This window comes from Ruditapes philippinarum, unplaced genomic scaffold (assembly GCF_026571515.1).
Source record: "Ruditapes philippinarum isolate M1 unplaced genomic scaffold, ASM2657151v2 ctg6458_1_1_1_1, whole genome shotgun sequence".
NCBI classification, from domain to species: domain Eukaryota; kingdom Metazoa; phylum Mollusca; class Bivalvia; order Venerida; family Veneridae; genus Ruditapes; species Ruditapes philippinarum.
Window position 1 is genome coordinate 33,126 of NW_026853996.1, and position 19,487 is coordinate 52,612.

The 19,487-nt window shown below is 33.7% G+C and overlaps 2 protein-coding genes across 3 annotated transcripts; one reads left to right on the forward strand and one right to left on the reverse strand.

Annotated features, from left to right (window-relative positions):
* Positions 1-371: 371 nt before the first annotated feature.
* Positions 372-8,666, reverse strand: LOC132738640 (baculoviral IAP repeat-containing protein 2-like). 2 transcript variants are annotated; one of them, XM_060726201.1, is made up of 7 exons: positions 8,607-8,639; positions 5,679-5,793; positions 4,979-5,202; positions 3,506-3,693; positions 2,163-2,277; positions 1,297-1,416; positions 372-1,038 (listed from the first exon to the last, which is right to left on the reverse strand). In XM_060726201.1, the coding sequence occupies exons 3-7, from the start codon at positions 5,169-5,171 to the stop codon at positions 836-838; spliced, it is 819 nt and encodes a 272-aa protein (XP_060582184.1). In that variant the 5' UTR covers positions 5,172-5,202; positions 5,679-5,793; positions 8,607-8,639; the 3' UTR covers positions 372-835. The 2 variants fall into 2 exon arrangements, with proteins under 2 accessions (XP_060582184.1, XP_060582185.1); XM_060726202.1 differs by lacking the exon at positions 5,679-5,793 and having other exon boundaries at positions 8,607-8,666.
* A 2,056-nt stretch (positions 8,667-10,722) lies between these two features.
* On the forward strand, positions 10,723-18,969 carry LOC132738641 (death-associated inhibitor of apoptosis 1-like). The gene is made up of 5 exons (XM_060726203.1): positions 10,723-11,042; positions 17,361-17,586; positions 17,838-18,013; positions 18,436-18,550; positions 18,894-18,969. Exons 2-5 carry the CDS (start codon positions 17,394-17,396, stop codon positions 18,947-18,949), a joined length of 540 nt encoding a protein of 179 aa, XP_060582186.1. The 5' UTR covers positions 10,723-11,042; positions 17,361-17,393; the 3' UTR covers positions 18,950-18,969.
* Positions 18,970-19,487: the final 518 nt, after the last annotated feature.

The window sequence follows — 19,487 nt, forward strand, 5'->3', positions numbered from 1 at the left end:
GAATATTTAATTCATCATTACGTCCCTTGAAAATCATTTATACCTAAAGTTTACATAAACTTAAAAGTTTGATTGAATACCAGACTGATATCAGACATATAGCCTATTATGTTGACCTCATTCCATATTAAATATACGTATTGGTGAACATAAGCTGTTGAAGTGATTAAAGACCTTACACAATATGACATAAAAACACAGAAAATATACAAAAAGATAAATAATCATCACAGTCAAACACATCTTTATTGAGATCAATCCAAACAAAACATACCATGCAAACTCTCAAGTGTCCATGTTTCAAGTTTTGATACATAAAATGTATCACAGCCTTCTATGAAAAATCATCATTACTTGTGCCAGTCAAGTCAAACATTTTGAATGAAGCCTTATAAACTTCATCGTCTACAATGATAATATTATCGACAAAAGCAGCCCCGCTGTCTTTGTTTCCTTTCATCAAGCATAACTGATATCATATGCATCTTTCACTTCAAGTTGATAATGCTCTGCTGAATTGTACTGGGATGTTGCAAATTCAACGCCTCGAAGGAATTATAGAAATGTATAAACAAAGATTTTAACACAAGCTTAAATATTGTGACAGTAGGTCTTAATTTGCTCTTAGAGCATGAATCATTAAAGTTCAAGATTTAACCATAGAATGTTAACACTTTTTTATACAAATTCCTTGATCATTCTATACAATTGAAAGATCGAAGCTGGTGCTCTTGCTTTTACATCTCCGGAATCAATGTGATCATCGGCCATCTAAGCGTTATCATCAGAGGAAGGTCCCGGCGTATGGCTGCTAGAACTGTGGGCTTTCTCACCATCAAAAAACTACTTTGACAGTTGAGGTGATAGTTTGTCTGCATACTGGACAAACGGACAGAACAGATGCACAAAGAAAACATGAAATCAGGTGGCCACAAGGTATAAATACCATGATCATCTTTTCATCCATACAAATTTTGCACAAGTATTCTTCTCTCAGTTGATCATCTATTAATCGTTTTTCCTTGTCCTCAGTATCATCTGTTATACAAAATTTCATTATCTTATTAGAAATAAATAATTTTGTATAAGTGTAAAATGGTACGATTGTCAAACTTTAAGTACATTTGGATGAAACATTCATACAGATTGTGTTCTACAAAAACATTAATACTCAATTATGGTAACTTTTTCCTGTATCAAATGATGGTAAAAAGATATCGTACATTAACGTTAAACAACTGTGATATTATAATACTATCTAAAATTTAAGAATATTACAATATAAGAAAATCAAACCCTTAGCCTCTTGAGAACCACAATTTTGTTCAGAGATAGAATCTTCTTCGTCAGAACTATCCGAATTCAAATTAATTAATGTTTCACATAACTGTACTGTATTGTAATCGTCACTGTTACCTATAACAATTAATGCCTTATTACACGATAATATATACTGTTAGAAATATCAAATCACTAAGGAATTTAGCGTCATAAATCAACGGAAAAATATACATATGTTTCTTTACAACATTGTGTTAACCGATGTGAGATGATATTGCAATTGTATGCTTCAAACAGCATTTAAAGAAACAAAGCGATTTAACTATGTTTTAGCAATTAAATTCAATTGCTTGTAAAACGAAACACAGCAATTGACTTTAGTAGAATGTAAATCTGAGTGTTACATAAGACTTTTGAAAGGAATTGCTTTGACAACTCATACAATGGTACCTATGATTTCTTAGAAGTAACCAGAGGCTAAGACATTGCAGAAGACATTTTGTGTTTAATATATAGAGGATATTGAATGAGTGTAAGTTCAATACTGAATTTATTGCACGAGTTGAATAAAATTATATTATGCGAGCCTCTGGCGAGCATAATATTATTCTATTCAACGAGTGCAATAAATTCAGTAATGAACTTACACGAATTTAATATTCTATTTATCACATACCCAAAATAATGACCGTTTAAAGTGAAATAAGAGTCATTTTTCATTGACGCGTCTATAGTATAACGCTTACATTTAGCGCGTCTTTACACTATGTTTGTATAACGCTAATGACGTCACGTCAAAATATATGCACGGCCGTGCAATACAATATTTACGGAGTCGCAAAATCGGCACGGGTGTGTGATAAATTTAAACTGAGCAATACCGTGTTCTTCCTTATAAACTGCAACCGCTCTTTCTATATCTTTTCCAGAAAAGCCCATTTCCAAACAAGCATCTTTAGCTACAATGTCAGTTCCTCCACATGCACCAGCTGCTTCCTGCATTATTTTGATCAGGAAGATATCAATGAGCGAAACTATATTCATATTAATTAAATATACAGTTTCAACAAATAACATGTATAGACCACTTCACTAAAGTTTACAGCAGCATGCCTCCAGATTTCTGTCATTCTTTAGGAAAATTTAGAAAATGTATTTAAAAAGTAATTTTCACAATGCAACTGACACTAACAATCCACGTAAATAACCCAAACAGGGCTCAGAATATGCAAAAATAGTACTTATTTAGTTAGTCATGAAGTAGAATTATGGTGATAAATAGGCCTACTTCAAAATCAGTCATTAAAACGTGTATAACATGCATTTTTTTGAATCTTGAATCTTTTTTACTTTTCTTAAAATCTTGGTATATTTTTTTTGGAAATTTTTTGACTCATCTAACTACATGCAGCTTTAAGTTATAAGTCTAACGATTTGATAACTGCATTTGATTACCTAAAAATGAAATAAAACGAAAAGAACTGTACTTATTTTCTGTTTACATGAATTAATAATACTTGGCACATCACTCGCTCGCTCGCTCGCTCGCTCGCCACTCACTCACTCACTCACTCACTCACTCACTCACTCACTCACTCACTCACTCACTCACTCACTCACTCACTCACTCACTCACTCACTCACTCACTCACTCACTCACTCACTCACTCACTCACTCACTCACTCACTCACTCACTCACTCACTCACTCACTCACTCACTCACTCACTCACTCACTCACTCACTCACTCACTCACTCACTCACTCACTCACTCACTCACTCACTCACTCACTCACTCACTCACTCACTCACTCACTCACTCACTCACTCACTCACTCACTCACTCACTCACTCACTCACTCACTCACTCACTCACTCACTCACTCACTCACTCACTCACGCACGCACTCACTCACTCACTCACTCACTCAACCAATAACTCACTCAACCACTCACTCACTCAACCAATAACTCACTCAACCACTCACTCACTCACTCACTCACCAACTCACTCACTCACTCACTCACTCACTGACTCACTGACTGACTCACTGACTCATTGACTCACTCACTCACTCACTCACTCACTCACTCACTCACTCACTCACTCACTCACTCACTCACTCACTCACTCACTCACTCACTCACTCACTTACTCAATCAATCAATCAATCAACCACCCACTCACCCATCCACCCATCCAAACACACCCACCCATAGATACCTTGCCATTGCTGACGTCTCCGTTTTCATCACCCATTATTATTTTATCAATGTACTTTTGTCCTTTAGCTAGAAGGACGTGATAACATTTTGGAGACCATCTGACATGTTCTGCCATTGGAACGTCATCGGGCTCCCAGTTGTTCAAACAAACACCGCAAAAATAACATCTCACTGTATCACCATTTTCTGTAAAAATATCATTATTTGTTTGTATATTTTATATTACTAATGTGCCCGTTTGTAACGTCGCTAATCATTGGATAATCGTGACGTTCATTTAAGAAATATCATCGGCCTGAGAGGTGTATATCGGCTATTTAACACCGGTTTGGAGTTTTGATGCGTAGGAATTGACCACAAAGGCCGTAGGCCTGAGTGGTTAATTTTGTCGCATCAAAACGACAACACCGGTGTTAAATAGCCGATATACACCTCTCAGGCCGATGTTATTTCGATTCTAACACGATAAAATAAGGAAAATCACTAATGTTATTTTTCAAGCGGAAATAACTTCCGGTGCCGATTTTCGTATAACGCTGTTCGATTTTCGCACCCTACTGCTGCGAAGATACAGAAATTATTAAACAAAATAAATAATAAGAAAAAAACGTTATTTTGTCAAGTTTTCAACAATAAAAACTTACGTCGTATTGTGTTTACATCAGTGTCCCATTTATCATTCTTGTATGTATGAAATAACGTCAGCTTGTTTATGAATGAGTTGTTTACTTAGGATGACGTCATTACGCTGCTTACGGATTGGCGCCGTTTTGTCAAAATATTTATTAACTGATATGGATCTAATATGTGGCGTTAGTGTATGTGAGATGTTATTTCGGTGTTGTATGAAAAGAAAACATTATACGAACTGAAAATATAAATAAAAGTGATTTTTATTGTTGCTTTAAAATGCTTTGTAAACTATACAATCGAGGATGAAAACATAACAGCGCATAAACAAGTAGTCCCTAACCGGTGTTTATTGGCAGTTTAACACCAGTTTCTTTCCTTCTTTGTCTATAGTGACAAAATCACGTGAGTGTTAGAATAGTTTTTATATACACGGCTGCCGTAAACTTATGACAAAATTTCTTTTTTTTCTCTCTTAAAAAAGGGAAGTTTGCTGTATTATATATTCGTTATAAAGATTCTTCACGGGCTATATGACCGTATATAAACGGTTGTTTGCTCGGGATACATATACAAACAACTGTTTATATGGGGCCATATAAAAACAGGTCAACTAATATTATATTTTTACTTTACTCTCAAGCTTAGACTAGTGAGCATTTATTTGTCATTAATCTGTGACCACTATCTATTTATTTTAGTTTGTTTTACAAAAAGTCACTTTTAAGTAAGCCGAAATAGTATATACATGTATATGAACATGAACTGATTTGCAATAAGACTTCAACTGATCTCTGTTTTACATAATTCATGATTAAAAACTCGTTTCTTTTGTACTTACTCGTATAGAAAAATCCTGCTTCGACAAGATCATTTTTGTCAATTAAGATACTGTCTGACCAGTTCGCAAATGTTTCTAAACGCCTCGATTCAGCAACATAGATTCGGAACATTGGTTTTTCAACACTACTTCCAAGAGCAGCTGATTCTATATCGACCATCCTCCGACTACTATAACGAAGCTGCGAGCCCATGTTGAAGAAATTTCAACACGTTTGTGTAACCCTGTAAGAATTAAAAATTTTGCATGCCATAATGAAACTATACAATGTAAATTGATTTCTAGAATTTTCAAACTTCATTGTCCAGTGTTACTTTATGCAATGTATGATATTGGTAATATCAATACATTTTTCATCGCATTAAGGCTTTGAATTTTAGAATTAATGATAGCATTCAGTCTACTGTTGTGTTATATTGTACATGTTTTATAAATACGCGAACTCTAAATACTATTTTCTAGACGCATGTGCTAAAGCAATACGATAAAGTCAACTGTTTTGTTTTTACAAACACTTGCGCATACTAAATTCTGACTAATAAATACTCTGAGAACAACACATTAAATGATTTTAACACATTGTAATAATCACTGTTCTTAACACCATACTTCTTGAAATTTAAGAATATGAGTTACGAAATAGTTGTTACATAAATACATGTATACATTTTAATGCAAAAGCATAAAAAAGACAACATACAATAAAATAATCAGTAGATGACCACATGTAGCTTTGAAAGGTTTACGGACACTGAATCCTCTGTTACTATGCAGCCTAGCGTATTCATGAACAATGTGACTATTATTTTTTCATTCTGGAATAAAGAACCTTTTGATAATCATAAAACAATGATATGGATTTAGACATACATTAAATAATGAGTTGCATATTAACAAATGTCCGTCCGTCATCAAATCACAATTGTCAATGTTGACGGAAAATTAAAGGTTTTGTATTTATACACATAGAGAAAACTCAACTGCACAAAGGGCATGATTCTCTCAAATAATAACATGCGAATCGTGCGATAATTATCTAACACTACCATTTGAATCCAGAAAAATAGAGAAAAACAGAATCTCTTAACAGCGTCCAATACGACAAAATTGAAAATGTTGCAGGCTCGGTTTGATTGAGCCTGTTATGAACGGTACTGGAAATAGCAAGTTACCTTCCACGCCCCCCCTAGCACTGGCTGAAGAAAAATTCAACATTTAAACACGAAAATATTGACATTTTGCATTTGGAAACATTCGCAGATGTGTTCATACGGCGGTCATCATGGAACCTTCAATGTGACACCTTCGTGCCATGTCATGAAAAGCGACATATCGTCCCCAGTTAAAAGAAAATTGCAAATTCATCAGCTTTAGATGAAAGAAAACAACTTTCAACTCTAATTTGCTTGACTGATATTTTCAACCGTGAATTTATTGATATCCGTTTGATATTGCATGATCTCTGTTATTGAATGGTTTTATTGAAACAATTTCAAGAACTTGTGTTTATAATCTGACACCAGCAAATAATAAATATTTCCTTTTTATGCATATAGGGGGAGCATATAGTCGCCGGGTGGGTACGTCTCGAATTCGTATCCGGCCCATAACTTTGTTATTTGAAGTCGGATTTTACAACTATTTCACAGAAATGATCACCATATTGAGACGACGTGTCGCGCGCAACATTTGGGTCGCTACCTTGAAGGTCAAGGTCACAGCATGATCTTGCAGCAAAATCGTGTTCGCCCCATAACTTCGTTATTTGATATCGGATGTTACAACTATTTCGCAGAAATGATCACCATATTGAGACGACGTGTCGCGCGCAACATTTTGGTCGCTACCTTGAAGGTCAAGGTCACAGCATGACCTTGTTTTTAAAGAATGAACATAACTACCATGTTAAGACCACCTTTTTTGTATAATTTAATGATTACAGATTGTTTTATTTTTGCCTTACTTTTCCAAATAAAATCATAAAATAAGTCATCAAGTGTTTCAAAAAAGCAGTATTAGTTGTAGGTAGGCTTGTAAAATCAGTAAATAAAGGAAGCAATATTGACTTAACAACAGCGATTTTTTCTAGTTAAGTTTATACCCCTTTTCTTATGACTAATACTATTTTTTACATTTCTGCAGCTTTAAACTTAGTACGTGACATAAATCTGAAACCATTAGAGGCATTAAGATATAACTTTGTAGGTAGATTGATCTCATTAAATACAAGTGTAGTGCAAAAGAACCTTAACTCTGACTTGCCAAATTTGGAGTTATTGCCTTTTTTCATTTTTAAACTTTGAACTTTGCCTATGACATAACTCTGACACTACAATAGGTATACTTTCCTGTGTCCAAAACCTATTCGGGGAGCCGAACCCGATTCAACCGGTTCTTATTTAATAATGTTTAAATAATTGTTAAATATATTTAACATGTATTCAACAACTTCTACCTGTTATTTCATTTATTTGGAAAAGGTACACAAATGATAAATGTTAAGGGCAGCCGTATTTATATAGATTTAACGAAGTTACTTTCTATATCGCCTTGCGGGCATATGGCGTGATCTTTTATTGCACCTGAAAATTCCTTTGTTGCTTTTCTAATCGTAATGAAAAATAAAAGAATAATTGGCTATTTTTCCAGTTTGAGCTTACAGATATAACATTTAGAAGTGCCCTAAGCTTTAATAAATGGTTATAATGGTAAATATTAACTTGATTGAAAATGAATAAATTATTTAGATATTACAATTGATTTTTAAAAGCGACATTAAACGAATCCAGTTATACTACATATACGCAAGTCAACTCACGTTTAAACACAGTTATTACATTTATGTAAATGTTGTGTTGCGGCATAATAATTGTGATAGTAAAGAACAACAAATGGATTATGGTATATATAAACGTTATTAAATGCACGAATTCAACGTCTCAAATACGATATTAAATATGACGATTAAAGGGATATTCAGGCAAAATAATGACAAAAATATATAAATGATCTTATGTACTCAAATCAGGCTAAAATGACATTTCTTGAAGTTTCAGCATGAATTTCTGTTTGAATTCGATTTATTTTGAGTTTGAAACGTAAATATATCTATATATGTTGAACAAAATTTAGACGCCAATAGAATCACCAAATAGTTTTAAAACAAGTCAGGTGACCTGAACAAACCTTTTAAGTTACAATAACATATATTTTGAATATTGTATGATTGAAACAAGTCTTTGTCATTCATAAAATAATTTAAAATGTTCTTTAACGTTTCCAGAGTTCACTTTGACAAATATTGCGAAATCATAGCGCTCTAACCTGACCCACGCGGGTCAAGTTAGGAAACCACCATTTTATTTTTTAAATGGAAAAAAGTTTTGTTCCATTGACTGTCTAATATATTCATTTTGAGGGCATTTACAGAATAATGAATGAAAAATTCAAAACTAAGAAATGAAAATTTTGCCTTTGTCTCCCTTTAAATCGAATAGTCTATTGAAACTTTATCTGTAATCTTTCTGAATCGATATTCAATATATAGTGTTTTTGTTAACCTCAACAACTAATTCATCCTATTGGTACAACAGAAAAAATACCAATGTGAAAAATAAAATGAACCAACCTTATGTATTTTTCCATATATTAAAGAAAATGCACAGTGTAGGTTTAAAATAGAAACATAACCCGTACGAAAAAGATAGCAGGATTCCGCCTAATATAAGCAGGAAAACGCTTAAAATTTCCGTGTATATAAGATTTTCCTGCTAATTTAAGACGGACACGGAATTTTGTAAAAAATCCTGCTAAGCAATTTCATATTCCGCCTAAGGCTTAGGCGGAAAATATGGGATGAGCAATAATTAAGGCGGGTTTTAGGACTTAGAATTTTGTCAGTTATTTGTTAACAGGAATTATGTACTTAGACTTTTTTGTTAACCAGAAATTGAACTTAGAAATTTTTACTAGACAGATTTTCTGAATTAAGAGAAATTTCTGCAGAAGACAGGTAAATTATAAATCGAATAAGTGATCAACAATTATTTTGCTGCTTTTATTCATTGTTAATTTTCAAAACTAAAATATTGTTTGTACAAACATAAATATACATTATCATTAATTGATAAAAAAAACTCTAAAAAAGAGTCTAGTCTGTTAAGAAGGACTTTGCAAAGTTTTTTTTAAAAATATTTATTATGAATTTTGGATTCTTTTTCCATTTATTTTCTGGTATGTTTATATATATGTGAAAATAAAACGATGGGTTGGATTATCCCTGTTTACCATCATATCATGGACTTGTCCATAATTTGAAATCTAGCTAGGAAATATGGGTCAGCAGAAGCTGAGACAGTGGAAATAAAGCAAATAACAAAGGATTTTATTGATAGTTAAAAATTGTGGTGATAATATATAAGCAATTTTTGAGATAATATTTTATTTAAAGTGTAAGGATTGAATATTTTTAAATTTTTCAAAGAAAAAAAAATAAGACTAATAGCCTTTTGAATGAAAATGACAATAATCTTGATATGCTCAGTTGTAAAGGAATTTTGAATGCTACATTATGACCTTGGACAAGAAGATAAATACCAATATCATAAAAATTCAGGTAAGTAACTTTTGGATACATTTAAACAATAAAAATATATTTCAAATGTATTAAATAATTTTGCATTAAGTTTGAGAGTAAATTTGTAACACTAAGGTTGGTTGTAATGAATTTTAGTTTAAATGCATGTATAATTATAACTGCATACAATGACAAGAAACAATAATATAAGATATTAGTGGTGGAAGTGTTTTACTGATGACTGTTTGTGTTTCAGGATAGTCTCAAACTGGTGTAAAAAGAATGGGAGGGAGGAGACAAGGATATTAACGATACCGCATAACTCAAAGCAGATCAGTTATGCTTGGAATAAAAATGAAAACAGCTGGCTGAACAGAAAACATTTACAGTGAAATAAAATGAAATAATTTGCCATGGATTAAAACAATACAATAGCAGTGCAATAAAAATATATCTCGTGTTTCTGTTTTTTTTTGTGTGACTCTTTTACGTACTGTACATGCAACCTAATGTAAAAAGCTATGGTAAAGCTCACAAAGATAACTTAAAAGCTTGGTAATTGTGACCGCCTTTTGTCTGTCTGTACATTTTGGATTCCAATTATTCTTATGCAGCTAAATAATAATGTTGTATCCATCCATAATTCAGCTTTATTAGTGTACCATCACAAAATTGAATAACTTCATTTCCTTAGGCGGATTTTTTGCTAGTATTCCTTAGAAAGAATTTTCTCCTGCTAGTGATTTTTATAAGTAGGTATTTTTTTCCTGGTTAAAATATTTTAGGCGGAATTTTTTCCGGCTAAGAATTTTCCTAAGGCGGAATTTTCTCCTGCTAGTGCTTTCCTTAAGCTGATTTTTTTCCTGGTTAAATTTTCCTTGGCGGATTTTTTTCCCTCTACCCTAACTGTTTTCCTCCTAAGAAAATTTGCATATTTCGCAGCGTATTCCTGCTTATAGGAGGAATCTGTGATATGTAAACCTGAAATGCCTTAGACGGATTACGCCTAGTAGCTAGGAGGAATTTCTGCTTTTTTCAAGGCGGAAGTTTTCGTACGGGATAAACTCCCATGTTTTAAAAATAGAAACAAATCATTCAAGTTAAACTTATATATAGTTATATATTAAAATTAGATTATTGGGAAACCACAAAATGAGAAAGAGTAGAAAAAATCGTATGACTGTATAAAATATAAACCATTATGGTGGCTGATTTGGTACACTGCGCAGGGTTTACTTAACCTGGCAACAATCGGATCATCTCGGCTATTATTGATAAAAGTTCTTATCTGAAGTATGACGGAAAGTGTCGAGAAAATACGATTGAACCTAGCTACTTAAAAGAACGAAAAATATCGTATAGTTTCAAACAGGCAAAAGATTTCCAATAATAATGTATTCAGCAACGGAAAATTCAGATAGGTTTCCCACTTAAAGCGGTTTCCCAAACTAGGATAACGAATTGAATGCGTGAAGGAATAATTTTAAGGTGAGTGTTGCAGATTATTATTCATTCACTTCGTTTATAGAGTCGACCTATTAGCAGAGCATAGATGTATTTGGTTTAAAAATATTTTATTGCATATATTGTAATCATAAATTATTCATACATTTTAACAACCATACTAACATAATACACGCAATGGATTTTGACGGAAGCACTAGGTGCTTATTGAGTTCAATCTCCATAATTGATAAATTGCAATAAAACTAATACATGGCTGGTAGATGAGCAAGTAAAGAACATATAACAAATGTGTACCACAACCTCTTCTATTGATTGTATACAAAATATTTTTAAAAAAATTAACAAAACTAGGTTATGTGGTAAGGCACTTGCAATATTATAATAATTGATAGATTTTAGTATAATATATTAATAGAAAAAAATAAGAAAGAGAAAAAGAAGAAAGAAGATTAAGATGAAAACCAACGTTTAAGATGAAGAGGCAAATAATTTTTTTGGACAAAGACAGTATAAAAACAATTATTATTTTTTAAAAGTGTTTACCATTCTTATTGTTAAGTCGTAGACATTACTTTGCAACATTTAATCGTCATGCAAACCTCCCACTATCCATTATGTATTTTTGGACGGCCAGAAATAACTCCGTATTGTCTGATTGAGAAAGAGAAACATCCCGAAACAGAAAAGTATGAAGAGAGACATTTTGAGTGATTTGACGCACTTTTATAAGAAGGCATGTATGGTTGCTACAATCCATGCGAAGCCTAGCATGTAAGATCTGTGCAATTCGTGATCCGCTGTGAAAAATAAGCGGGGTACTAATCAAACGACTGGCCATAACTTTATTTTTCAAAAACTTTAAAGTAGGTGAAAAATTTTTACATCTGTTTTTAGGGTATTCCAAAACACGAACTGTCACGGGTAAGAAAAAGAATTTTTAAAAAATGGTTAGTTCGGAATGTAAAAGATCTCCACTTGTTTGGGGTTCGAAGGTTGTCAAAGCGTTTTGAATAAATTTGGGGGGAACGAGATTTGTTAGACTTCTGGCGCAAAAAACCATTTTATCTTTTCTTTATTAAAAAAAAATTATAAGCCTTTGAACGCGTGGGTCTCTCTTCGGGGGAAAAGGGCCCCAATTCCCACTTCCTTTTTTTTGGAGGCCCCCAGTTTCTCCCATATAAAAATGAAGCACATTCTTTTTGGTTTCTTGTAAAAGCATATTTCCTTTTAAAAGCCATAGAACCCCCAATTTTTCCGATTATAACAACAGCCTGTTCTAGAAATGGTCGGATGAAAGAGGTGTATATTACTTCAAGAGATTTTCTATCAAGAGTTAATTTCAGTCAGCGCATGATGTGAACCCGTTTCCATGCTTTATTTACTATATAGTTAATATGTTCATGCCAAGAGCAGTCATTTCAAAGAATGATACCCAGATAATTGTGGTGGTCTACTTCCGATATAATTTGGTCATGCATATTTAGAGAGGGTGGTTTTGCTGATGCATTGTTCTACTTCAAACCACTTGCCCCTCACCGCTGTGGGTTCGAATCCCGACAGGGACTTTAGATTCTTTCAAGTGAGGAAGCTATCCAGCTAGCTTACGGAACGTTGGTGGTTCTACCCAGGTACCCGTTCGTGCCTGAAATAATGCACGGAAGGGCACCTGAGGTCTTCCTCCACCAGTAAAGCTTGAACGTCGCGATATGACCTATACTGTGTCGATGTGACGTAAAAACCCAAAACAAACAAAGAAACAAACAAATTTTTCTACTAAGCAATAGGCATTCGGACTTTGCAGGATTAAAGTTATCTAACCACGTTTCGGCCCATTCTGTTATTTTCAGGATATCAGATTGGAGGAGTTCTGCAGTAGCATTTGGGTTTTCAACAATAATATATAAACTGGTATCGTCAGCAAAAAGCCGGATATGACTTCCAATGTCGACTACAATATCATTTATAAAAATAAGAAATAATAGGGGTCCTAATATTGAGCCCTGGGGAACTCTAGCATTTACTGCATCCCATGTAGATTGAGTACCAGGTAGCACAACGCGTTGACGTCTTCCGGAGAGATAATTAGAAAACCAGTCTAATAATTTACCCGAAATACCAGCATTTTCCAGTTTGACCAACAGGCCTTTGTGCCGACCTTATCGAATGCCTTACTTATGTCAAAGAAAACCGTTCTTACTTCTAAACCATTATCGAGCGCTTTACAAAATGTATCGTACAAAACTGTTAACTGATTAACTGTGGAGTCACCTGGTCTAAATACAGACTGAAAAGGGGACAAAAAGCGGATAGCGTTTAAATGAATATAGATGTGTTTGAAGACAACTCTTTTGAAAACCTTTTCAATGCAACTGAGTAATGAAATAGGTCTATAGCTGACAGGGAGACAAGTGTCACTCTTGTTGTAAATAGCACATACATTTGCGTCTTTCCAAGTTTCAGGGACTATACATGAACGAAGAGAGTGATTAAAGAGAGAACATAGAGGGATTGATAATTCAGCTGATGATTCTTTGAGAATACGGTTGTTTATTCCATCTGGGCCTGATGCTTTTCCTGTAAAGAGATGTTTTAATGCGTCTTCTATTTCTTGTGGACTAAGAACCAGAGATGTTAGGAGATTTGTGTCAGTTGGAGGAGTTGCTTGTGGGACTTGCTTACCACTTTCATTCAGGAAAGTTTGGCTGCAAAAGTAGTTATTCAGCAGTTCAGCTTTTTCGAAGGAATCGTGTATAAGATTGTCAGTATATGGGCTTTTTAAAGGAGGTATAGTTTTGTCCGTATTTGGTGAAATAAACTACTTAAGGGTAGACCACCAAGACTTAGGTGAGAGAGGTTTGGATTTAAGTTTATTTGCCATTTGTTCATAGTAATCAAGGTTAGAGCGTCGTATTAATGTGACGGTGTCATTACGAAGTCTCCTAAATTTTGCCCAAGAAGTTTCGCTGTTAGTTCGTTTGGCCTTGCTGTATGCACAATTACGTTTTCTTATAGCTTTACGGAATGATGTATACATCCATGGTACATCGTTAGGGCGTATTCTGACATTTTTATTAGGGATACATTTGCTGCTGATTTCTAAAATATTTTCTTCTACTTTGGTTGTATGAATATTGATGTTCTCATGGTAACAAGAGTGCCAGTCGAATTGCTTGTTTCAGAGTGTGAGAGTCACAACGGTCATACATAATATATACATACATATGTGTCTTGAAAAGCAAGTTTGGCTTGTGGAATTTCAACAGAGCAAAGACTGGACAGTGAAACCGAACAGAATGGTCAAGAAAATGGTCACCGACACCAGAAAATAAAACATATTCAGCTTTAGATACAAATATAAGCTCTAGAGTTGAGTTTGAGTTTTCGGTAAAATGTGTCGGTTCATTAATAAGTTGGACAAGATCGTTCTTTCGACAGAGTGAAGCTATATTTAAAGATGCATTACGATTTTGGGTATTGTATTTAAAATATCCCGTGATGAATATATCGGAAAACCCAGTATCGACAGCCAGTGAAAAAGAATCGTCTATTAAGCTATTATAAACTGAATCAGCGTTAGGTGGCATGTAAAAGTTGCCAAAAAGTATCTTTTTGTTGTTACGCAATGTAACATCGACCCATAAGCATTCTAGGTTATTTGGTTCAAGATCAGCTCTATGCTTGAAGTGAAGATTGTTTTTAACATATATAATAACACCTCTATGACTGTCTCCGTGTCTGTCTTTGCGGAGAGGCACATGAAATGTAGGAATTTTCAGATTTTCATCGAAGGCAGAATCGCTTAACCAAGATTCCATAAAAGCTAGAATATCAAAGTCCAACAACTCAACAGACAATAAATCTATCTTGTTTTGAATACTTTCAACATTATAATGTACAAAAGATAGGTGATTGTGAAAAATAGTAGGATCGTTAAAAGAAGACGATACTGAGGACAAAGATGATCTAGCTGTACTGGGTCCAGGGTTCTTATGTACATCGCCACAATTTGTAATAAATGTATGTGCCATAATACTAAAACACTGACAAAAGGAATCCGAATACAACCGTTAGTAAATAATAGGTTTGAGTTAAGACGAGACAAGTTCGGATATAACTTTCTTGTTTGCTGTATGACATTATGTCTAGCACGAGTTTCAGATAATATTTCATAATGTAACGAAAATAAGAGAAGCAGGTTGCAGAATACTAACATGTTAATGAGGAAGTGAAAAGTCAGTGGGATGTTTGATGGAGATCTATAAGTATACATGGTACTTTGTTTTGAATAATTATCGCTTTTCGGAGTAAAGCCAAAAGAATACTGGAAGCTATCATTTACAATAAGGCTTGCGTATTACAAAACATCATAACAATATATCATGCATCGATAATTTTAAGTCGTTTTTACACCATAATTCAATTGTTTATATTTAAGGTTACACCATCATTAACACATTTTACCTCACTTGCAAACAATATAGATATATAAAGTAACACCATCTATTAGATAGAACCATCTACATGTTTTATACATGTATGTTAAGTAATACTATAAAACAATCTTCAATGAACTTGGTTACTTAGTTGTTTCGCAGAGTCGTTGGTATTACATCGAACATGTTTCTTATTTCACGCAACTTGTCACACATTATTGTATATTGTACAACAGCTTTGAACTTTTAAAGCGATCAGTGTAATATCACAATATAATCTTAAATAAGGTTAGTGTCTTCATCGCCACTGAGTACGCTGTATATGTATTGTTTCCAAGTTGTGAAATTATGCAACAACTCTTAAGAACAAAGAAAAATGATATAAACGTTCGGTAGTTGAAGTATACTTATACTGCATAGAAAAGAAAAGTAACGCCTATGCTAATGCATAGAATTTTCACCACAGACAGATGAACTGTAATACGGCAGAAGGTCGAAATTTGCTAAATAAGTGATTTATTGTTCTCCATCTGATATTCATGCTCCAAGAATAGCACTGTCTTTAAGTAACACGGGCGTCAAATAGCAATTGTGAGCGAAATTTTGTCAGATCTTCATTAACAAATACCCCTGTACGACCAATATTCCTTAACTTGGCACGATTTGTATAAAGCTTTTGTCGAGACCTGAAAGTGCCAAACTTCACAATAATATCACGTGGTTTTTCATTTATTTTGCGTTTTCCTACCCGATGAGTACGATCAATCTCGGGTAGTGACAGGTCGCTTCATATTTCATGTTATATATCTAAAATGATTGCGTCTGTATTTTCGTCTGAGGACTCTGGAATCCCTGAAATACGCAGGGAATTTCTTCGACTATACTGTTCGGTTGCGGCCATCGACTCCAGAGATTTTAGGGCAAGATTTGTATTCTCTAGTTTCAGAATATTATTTTCGTGTTCCACTTTACTGATTTGGTTTTGCAATCCATGGATCACGCCACACACTATAGTTTCAATAGATGCATTTATAGTATCTTTAAGTTCAGTCAATATAGTGTCCTTAAGAGCAAGAGCTATAGAATTTATTGCTATATCATACAGAGTGATGTTGGTATTGTGCTTAGCCGACTCAGCCATACTTTCAGAGTTATTCTCTCACAAAGGTTTGTATGTGTAGAAATTAATGACTGGGATTGAATTTTTTTTTACTAATAATCAAGTCCTCTGGCGAAGAAAGGTCTCCTTTCTAAATAACAATGGATGTGTTACAATCTTCATCATACTACTGAACACGCCACGTAGTTGTTGTTGTGAAGTATACTTGTATATGTGTATATATATTTAACAAAGTGGTTGAGTACTGAACTCAGTTTATCGTAAGCTCTATCATTTCAAATGCAATGCAATGAAGACAAATATATACATAATCATCATTGTCGTATCTTGTATAAAGCAACCGATAAGAAAGAATAAAATTCTAGAAAACAAACATTATACAGTTCAATCGCTACACGGGTATTAATAGCAAGCCCGTTGGTTGGTCAAAAATTAAGCACCTATATAAGAAAATGAGCGGCGTGGTATCGGTTTTTGTTTTTGGTTAGGAAACGCCGAAGAATGTAGCTTGTCAATTCTCATTGTTTTTATTTAGATTTATACAATTATAAGGCATATTATATCATTACATTACGTGGCCGATGTCGGGGCATACATGAAACATATACGTAAATTCGTACCCATATTTCTAATTCTTTATTTCAACAGCCATTGACAAAATTTCGCCAAACCTTATTTCCAAACCAAACTTATTTAGTCTTTGCTTTCGTGTTGGAATAATATAAATAACGTTTTTCACCATTCTTGTTTTCAATTTATTCTGCAAAACTGTGAAATGTGTTGCAGATTTAGAGAGATGTTTGCTGGCATTTCTTCAAAATGGGACCTCAGCTTAAGATAAATAGCCAAAGGGTGACCAATCCAGATCCGGCGGCTCTTGGCATTATTGTTGAAAAACCAAAATTCCCTGACTATGCTGATAAATCTAAACGTTTGGAATCATATGCCACCTGGCCAGACGACAAACCAATTGACAAACATGATCTCGCCGAAGCAGGCCTGGTCTACACGGGTACTATTTATAAATGAATTATTTATTAACCTTCAAAAAAGTAGTTGTAAAAAAAACTTGTAGTATGTTCAGCTTAAGTGTTAATATATCGAATTGTAAATACACTAGTTAAATAAAAATATAAAGAGGCAACATTATTTTGAAAACTAGTACATAAGAAATTATCTAAAGCTAAATAAAACACGTACATAAGACAATATATATGTTAACATGTGTTATCTTAAAGCTTTTTATTTTGGACTTATTTTCAGGAGAAGGCGATAACGTGAGATGCTTTTTTTGCGGTGGTGGTTTGAGAAACTGGGAACACGGTGACAATCCAATGGAAGAACATGCCAGATGGTTTCCAAAATGCGCTCACATACTTCTTGTGAAGGGACAACAATACGTTGATAAGATCAATCATGGTGATGTTAAAAGTAATGAGGTATCTTTAAACATTATTCTTTATCTTAAATGTTCATTTCATTATTATCATTATACTTTTGACTCTACTTTACTAGCTTTTACTTTCGCCACCGGAATAACACTAACAATATTGGCTAACGACAATGAACTGAATGAATGTGCACTCTTTATTCATCAATGTCAACAGCAAGAATGAATGAATGAACGGACGGACGAACGAACGAGCGAGCGAGTGAATGATAATTTTGCTTTCACAAAGGAACGTAAAATAACTAAGGACCTTCTTTTATTTTGAGAACTAAACAAATGTTATGATTAAATCATAAAATGTATTACCTTTAACCAAATGATAGGGACATGTGATATAATAGTATTAGAACTTTGTAGAAAGGTAATTTATTTGATACAAAGTGTGATATGCTTTGCTAATTTATAAAAAAGGAATCGACTGGCGCATGTGGCGGTTTTGATAGGCAAGCAGAACAGGACTGTGTAGATATGGGGTTTTCTAGAGAAGTGATAGAAAGAGCGAAAGTAATTTTTAAGGAGAAACACGGTATTTCTTAGTTACTAATAGAATAATTCTCATTATACGCAAAGCATTAATTTCCGAATAACATTTTGACTGCAACTATTTTACACTGTTTTAGATCCTATAACCAGATTTGTTAAAATCGATGCAGGATATTTTTAACGGTCAGATTTGAAAGTAATAAGATTTTACTGCTTAGTTTCTTCCTATGTAAGTTGACACAAAAAAACTGATTTCAAAACAATGTTTTTATGTCGCATAAATGTAATAAATGGTGTAATGTTCAAACCACTTCTCTTCATAATAATACCGCTTCCAATATGTCTGAAACAATATATTACTACTGTATTTAAATTAATTGATAAAGGTAACGTAGCCTTCAATACAAACCAGTTATGTGAGATTTTGTGTGAACTCGGATAGTTCTGACAAGGACGAATCTCCAGATGATCAAAGGTCTGGTTCTGAAGACGACAAAGGTTTGTTTGGCTTTTACTTAAATGTCTTTTATATTTTATTTACGATATGGCAAACACTTTACATTTCTTGATATATATCATTTTTGTTTACTATTTTTTGTTGGCACAAAATCATTAATTGTAGTATAGTATGTGTGTTGAACATTGTCTTCGTGAGTACTGAACATTATATACTAAATAATACGGAGGTAGTTTTAACACATAATACCTGGGTTCCCATATTTACTCGATTATGTCAAGTATTTTTGTTGACACATTCAAGTCCTAGTAGACTACAACGATCAAGTACGTATATGCGACATTTGTGACAGTAAATTGAGGACATATAATCGGGTTTTCTTTCGAGTTTCTTAAATATTGTAAACGGATTTAATAAGTCACTAACCTGATTATCTGTCTGTATATACATCCATTTCACGAAATATCGGCCGGAAAAGAGCCGACGCATGTTTGTAATATATAGAACAAAGGCTGGGTAAGAA

Coding starts and splice junctions, on each gene's coding strand:
- LOC132738640 (XM_060726202.1), bottom strand. CDS start 5,171: ATGGGCTCGCAGCTTCGTTATAGTAGTCGGAGGATGGTCGATATAGAA. Junction 2,278..3,505: donor GAGACGTCAGCAATGGCAAG/GTATCTATGGGT, acceptor AAAATAATGCAG/GAAGCAGCTGGTGCATGTGG. Junction 1,039..1,296: donor TGGTTCTCAAGAGGCTAAGG/GTTTGATTTTCT, acceptor TTTGTATAACAG/ATGATACTGAGGACAAGGAA.
- LOC132738641 (XM_060726203.1), top strand. CDS start 17,394: ATGGGACCTCAGCTTAAGATAAATAGCCAAAGGGTGACCAATCCAGAT. Junction 18,014..18,435: donor GTGATGTTAAAAGTAATGAG/GTATCTTTAAAC, acceptor TTTATAAAAAAG/GAATCGACTGGCGCATGTGG. Junction 18,551..18,893: donor AATTTTTAAGGAGAAACACG/GTATTTCTTAGT, acceptor TAATTGATAAAG/GTAACGTAGCCTTCAATACA.